The 6768-nt window shown below is 44.1% G+C and overlaps 1 protein-coding gene across 1 annotated transcript in view; it reads left to right on the forward strand.

Moving 5' to 3' along the window:
- The first annotated feature begins 638 nt into the window (after positions 1-638).
- Positions 639-6768, forward strand: part of RPN1 (ribophorin I) — a 16978-nt gene continuing 10848 nt past the window's right edge. The window contains exons 1-2 of the mRNA XM_008058218.1: positions 639-908; positions 3410-3602. Coding sequence (XP_008056409.1) covers positions 753-908; positions 3410-3602 — 349 coding nt within the window. The 5' untranslated portion in view covers positions 639-752. The remainder of the gene's footprint in view (positions 909-3409; positions 3603-6768) is intronic.

Consider the following 6768-nt stretch of genomic DNA (forward strand, 5'->3'; position numbering starts at 1 on the left):
TTTTTGAGTTGGAGTCTCACTCTGTCACCCAGACTGGAGTGCAGTGGCCGCTCCCGCCCACTGCAACCTCGACCTGCTGGGCTCTGGCGATCCTTCTGCCTCAACCTTCCAAGTAGCTGGAACTACAGGCACGTGCTACCTTACCCGGTTAATTTTTTGATTTTATTGTAGAGATGAGGTCTCGCCAAGTTGCCCAGGTGGGTCACGAACCTGCGGGCTCAGGCAGTCCACTCACCTCAGCCTCCCAAAGCACGGGATTACAGGCTGAGCCACTGAGCCCGGCTGTTTTGTTTTTGTTTTGAGTCAGAGTCTCCATTGCCTAGGCTGGAGTGCAGTGGTACACTCAAGGTAACCCCAACATTGACCTGCTGGGCTCTGGCGATCCATCCACCTCAGCCTTCCAAGTAGTTGGAACTACAGGTGTGCGCTACCATGCCCAGCTAATTTTTTTGATTTATAGTTGAGACGAGATCTCGCCACGTTGCCTGGGCTGGTCTCAAACCCATGGGCTCAGGCAATCCACTCACCTCAGTCTCCCAAAGTGCTAGGATTACAGACTGTGCCACCGAGCCTGGCCATACATCATAATTTAACCATTCTGTTGCTGATGGGTAGGCTGTCTTCAGTCATTTTGATTTAAACTTGTGTTGCAACCTCTGTTGCTAAAATTTTGAACTACTTGTTTTTTTCCTCTCCAGGATACCTTTAAAGTACATTATGAGAACAATAGCCCTTTCCTGACCATCACCAGCATGACCCGAGTCATTGAGGTCTCTCACTGGGGTAATATTGCTGTGGAAGAAAATGTGGACTTGAAGCACACAGGGGCTGTGCTTAAGGGTCCTTTCTCGCGCTATGATTACCAGAGACAGCCAGACAGTGGAATATCCTCCATTCGTTCTTTTAAGGTATGGAGTTTTCAACTTGGACATTGTGAGAAACTATGTCTTTATCATATCTACTCTTTATCTTGCTTTTTGAAACTAGCTAAATAGTTGTTGGGGATTGACTGATTGACTGATGTTCAAGTAATTGAGTGGTAGTGTTAGCAACTAATAGCATCTTTTAAAAAATCATTCATTTATATAAGTTGGCTGTGTTTTTTTTGTTTTGATTTGTTTTGTTTTTGAGTTGGAGTCTCACTCTGTCGCCCAGACTGGAGTGCAGTGGCTGCTCCCGGCCACTGCAGCCTCGACCTGCTGGGCTCTGGTGATCCTTCCGCCTCAGCCTTCCAAGTAGCCGGAATTACAGGCATGCGCTACCACGCCCGGCTGATTTTTTGATTTATTGTAGAGATGAGGTCTCGCTGCCCAGGCGGGTCACGAACCCGCGGGCTCAGGCAATTCACTCATCTCATCCTCCCAAAGGCGCGGGATTACAGGATGAGGCACCGAGCCCGGCAGGCTGTGGTTTTTAAAGAAAATTTGAATAGAAAAAGGACAACCATATTCATAGTACCACTGCCCAAACACTATTGCTTACATTTTGATGTTTGTTTTTTTGTAATGCTGTTATTAAAAAAAGTATATTGCAAACAGTTTTATTTATTTTTGTTTTATAAATGCAATCTTAGAAACATTTTCTTTTTCTTTTTTTTTTTTTCTGCGTCAGAGTCTCACTCTTGCCCAGGCTGGAGTGCAGTGGCACGCTCATGGCCACCGCAGCCTCGACCTGCTGGGCTCAGGCGATCCTTCTGCTTCAGCCTTCCAAGTATCTGGAACTATAGGCATGTGCTACCATGCCTGGCTAATTTTTTGATTGATTTTTGAGATGAGGTCTCGCTCAGTTGTTCAGGCTAGTCTTGAACCTGTGGGCTCAGGCAGTCCTCTCACTTCAGCCTCCCAAAGTGCTGGGATTATAGTTGTGGGCTACTGCGCCTAGCCAAACATTTTTATGTATATTTACTATTACAGAAAGGCTCACTATGTGAGCAAAGGTATTACTTCCTTCCCCCCAGGATCAAAATATACTTATAGATTAGGAAGATACAGTAAAGAATATTAGGTGGAGCTGGGGCTGCACTGCAGCCTGGGTGACAGAGTGAGACTCTGACTAAAAAAAAAGAATATTAGGTGGAAAAATCCTTACCACCTAGTGATTTGATGTACAAGGGGAGACCCTCCATAAACCTGAATAGGCCATTGCCTTGCTAAGCTATTGTGTGGCCGTGTTTCCTTAAGCTTTGGCCCTCTCCTCTACCTTGGGGAGGTGAATCACCTCTTTCTTTCTTTAATTTACTTTCTAAACTATATTCTCTCATCTAAAAAAATAAAAAATAATGGAATTATTTTTTGGCGGTTGGGCCCCTTGTAGTACAGGCTTCCTCCACTAGTTAAGTGTAATGGGAACCCATCAGCATTAGTGTACCAGCTAGTGTTGAGTTGTGAGAGGCTGCATTTGGCTTCAGTGAATTTTTTTTTTCACCCAGGCTAGATTGTAGTGGCATGCTCACGGCCATTGCAGCCTTGACCTGCTGGACTTAGGTGACTCTTCCATTTCAGCCTTCCAAATAGCTGGAACCACAGGCTTGTGCCACTGTGCCTGGCTAACTTTTTGATTTATTGTAGAGACGAGGTCTTGCCATGTTGCTCAGACTGGTCTTGAACTCCTGAACTCAGGCCATCCTATTGTCTATGTCTTCCAAAGTGCTGGAATTACAGGCGTGAGCCACTGCACCCGGCAATACAGTTTTTTCCCCACAATTTTTTATAAATTAATTCTGGACTTTTCTTTTTTGATCTCCTTTGTAATTTATTTTATCTTCCATCTTTAATTTCCCTCTCTGCAAAGTAACTTGAAAGATTATTTTTAATTTTGTGTTGTCTTCAGTATTCACACAGGTATTTGCAACTCTGTTAATTATTTACTGTTTAGAAGAATTTGGCTACTTAGTAATCTTGGTTGAGAAGTAGATGTGATTTCTAGAAATGTTGAAACTTTAGTGGGAAAGCTAGAATTTTTTAGGTTGTTAACTGTTTGGGAACTTTTTTTTCTTTTTTTTTTGAGTTGGAGTCTCACTCTGTTGCCCAGACTGGAGTGCAGTGGCACGCTGCCAGCCACCACAGCCTCGACCTGCTGGGCTCTGGCGATCCTTCCACCTCAGCCTTCCAAGTAGCTGGAACTACAGGTGTGCGCTACCACGCCCGGCTAATTTTTTGATTTATTGTAGAGATGAGGTCTCGCCAAGTGGCCCAGGTGGGTCTCGAACCCGCGGGCTCAGGCAATCCACTCACCTCAGCCTCCCAAGGCATGGGATTACAGGCTGAGCCACCGAGACCGGCTTGGGGACTATTTTAATTAAGTAGTGTTATGTAAAGCTCTTAGTGCAGAAAATCTTCTCTGTGTTTAGGATCATTTCCTGTGACTATGTTCCTGGAGTTTTTAGAAGAGCATACCCACTCTCTTGCAGACCATCCTTCCTGCTGCTGCCCAGGATGTATACTATCGGGATGAGATTGGCAATGTTTCTACCAGCCACCTTCTTATTTTGGATGACTCTGTGGAGATGGAGATCCGGCCTCGCTTTCCTCTCTTTGGTGGGTGGAAGACCCATTACATCGTTGGGTACAACCTTCCAAGCTATGAGTACCTCTATAATTTGGGTGAGTCTTCAACAGTAAGAGAGAAACTAACCTAGTCTTAATTTCTTGCACATTTTTTTCTTTCTTTAAATTACTAGTCTTTCTAGGTGGGGAGAGAATGTTCTTTTGCCCTTTGTTAGGAAGGCTGGAATATCAGGACAACTTTTCATTGTGGGTACAAAGTATGATTATAAAAATAATATGCATATAATAATCAATTCAAACAGTACAGTAAAAATCTTTTTACCTCTAGTTCTGTTATTAGGTGGCACTGCTTAAATACTTTTAAGTTGTCTTTGAGATATCTAAAAAATAAAAATTCAGAGAGTAATAAGAAATTCTTTTATATAGATACCCAGAACTAATGATTGTAGACATTTTACCATAGTTCCTTCAAGTCTTTTTTTTTCAAATCTTTCTTTTAAAAAAAAAAGTTTTAAGACAGAGTTTATTTTTTATTTTTTTATTTTTGAGTTGGAGTCTCTCACTCTGTCGCCCAGGCTGGGGTGCAGTGGCACGTTCATGGCCACCACATCCTTGATCTGCTGGGCTCAGGCAGTCCTTCCGTCTCAGCCTTCCGAGTAGCTGGAACTATAGGCACATGCCACCACACCCGCTAAGTTGCCTGGGCTGGTCTTGAACGCCTGGGCTCAGGCTATCCTTCACCTCAGTTCCCAAAGTGCTAGGATTACAGGCATGAACCACCATACCCAGCAAAAACAGTTTATTAGCAAGGAGAAGAGAAGGAAAAAGGAAGATTTATGGCAGAAAAACCTGCCATGGGCAAGTTTCTCAAAAATGAAAACTACCTAAACCTTTCTATTACAAAATAAAATATAGAAAGCCACATAAAACATGTTTATAACTCAGTGAATTATTATAAGAGGAGCTACCTTGTAACCACCATCCAGGTCAAGAAGTCAAAATTTACCAACTACTCAAAAGGCTCACTATGTACTCTTCCTTTCTCTCAAAGTAATCACCACCCTTAACTTTAGTAATCACTTTAATTCCTTCAGTTTTATCACCCAAGTATAGGTCTCTAGATACTATATCTTAGTTTTACTTTTTTCAAAATATTTGATTTATCAGTCTCTATCAATCTATAGTTTCCTTCTGCAATTTATTTGTTGAAGAACCTGAACCAGTTGTAGTGGAACTTACAGTCTGGATTTTGCTTGATTGTTCACTCACAATGCAGTTCAGCATATTCCTCTGTCTTCTGTATTTATTGCAAGTAGATAGCTGTTCATGGAGGTTTGCTCAGATCCAGGTTTGCTCCCTTTAGAATACTTGAGATGACGCTGTGTCCATTTATTACAAGGTATGCAGTTGTATTTAGTGTCTCTCCTTTTGTGATACTCAGTGCCTAGGTCTGTACTTTACTGTGAATTGCAAATTGCTTAGCTAAATCAAGACTTGAAAACATTTTTTTAGGCTGAGTATGATGGCTCATGCCTGAAATTGAAGGCAAGAGGATTGGGACCGGCCTGGGCAAAATGGCGAGACCTCATCTCTACAATAAGTAAAAAAATTAATGGGTGTGTTGGTGCATGTCTGTAGTTCCAGCTACTTCAAAGGCGGAGGCAGAAGGATTGCCTGAGCCCAGCAGGTTGGGGCTGCAGTGGCCATGAGCATGCCACTGCACTCCAGCCTGGGTGACAGAGTGAGACTTTGACTCAAAAAAATTTTTTTTTTGTTTTTTAGAGATTGGAGTCTCCTTATGTCGCCCTGGCTGGTTCCAAACTCTTGGCCTCATGTGATCCTCCTGTCCAGCCTCCTTAGTAGCTGGGATTTTGGGATTTCAGGCATAATCTTTAGCACCTAGCTCTGTATGTGTTCTTCCTGTCCTCCCTCCCCTCCCTCCTCTTCCTCTCCTTCCTTCTTTCTTGCCTATCTCTGCCCCTAATGTTTCTAGATCTCATTTATAGTGGTTTTTTTTTTTTTTATCAATATTTTTTTATTATGGTTTTGTGGGATACAGTTAAGGGTTAGGGGTACAATTATGTTTCATTCAGGCACCCTGTTGATAAGAGGTGTTTTCCCATCCCCAGGCAGATATTTGCTACTGTTAATCCCATCTCCCCCCCATAGTTTCTTTTAAGACTTGTGTCATTTAATACCTTTAGTTTGAATGGTTGGTTTTTGTGGGTGTACCTTTCTGACATGCTTTTATTTTCTCTAGGGATGTTCTCTCTCTCTTTTTTTGAGTTGGAGTCTCACTCTGTCGCCCAGACTGGAGTGCAGTGGCTGCTCCTGGCCACCGCAGCCTTGACCTGCTGGGCTCTGGCAATCCTTTCACCTCAGCCTTCCAAGTGGCTGGAACTACAGGAGCGTACTACCACGCCTGGCTAATTTTTTTAATTTACTGTAGAGATGAGGTCTTGCCAAGTTGCCCAGGCGGGTCTCAAACCCATGGGCTCAGGCAGTCTACTCACCTCAGCCTCCCAAAGTGCGGGATTACAGGCTGAGCCACCGAGCCCAGCTCGGGATGTTCTCTTGAAATTAAAGTTTTTAGTTAATCAATTAATTAGAGTCAGGGTCTCACTCTGTCACCCAGGCTGGAGTGCAATGGCATGCTCAGGGCTACTGCAGCCATGACTTGCTGGGCTCAGGCGATCCTTCCACCTCTGCCTTCCAAGTAGCTGGAACCACAGGCATGTGCCACCAAGCCTGCTGATTTTATGGTTTATTGTAGAGACAAGGTCTTGCCAAGTTGCCCAGGCAGGTCTCAAACCTCTGAGCTCAACGCCTCTGCCTCCCAACGTGCTGGGATTACAGGTATGAATCACCGCTTTTGGCTAAATGTTTATTTTTTTAAGCCAGGCTCAGTGACTCACGCCTGTAATCCCAGCACTTTGGGAGGCAGAGACGAGAGGATTGTCTGAGTACAGGGGTTTGAGACCAGCCTGGGCAACTTGTTAAGACCTTGTCTCTACAATAAAAAAATTAACTGAGCATGGTGGTGTGTGCCTATGGTTCCAGCTACTTGGAAGTCTGAGGTGGAAGGAACTCCTGAACCTAGCAGGTCTGTGAGTATGCCACTGCACTCTAGCCTGGGTGACAGTGAGACCCCAACTCAAAAATAAATAAATAGCCGGGCTCGGTGGCTCAGCCTGTAATCCCGCGCCTTTGGGAGGCTGAGGTGAGTGGAGTGCCTGAGCCCGCGGGTTTGAGACCCGCCTGG

Source organism: Carlito syrichta, unplaced genomic scaffold (genome assembly GCF_000164805.1).
Source record: "Carlito syrichta isolate Samal-C Ts95f unplaced genomic scaffold, Tarsius_syrichta-2.0.1 Scaffold303251, whole genome shotgun sequence".
In the NCBI taxonomy this organism is placed as follows: Eukaryota; Metazoa; Chordata; class Mammalia; order Primates; family Tarsiidae; genus Carlito; species Carlito syrichta.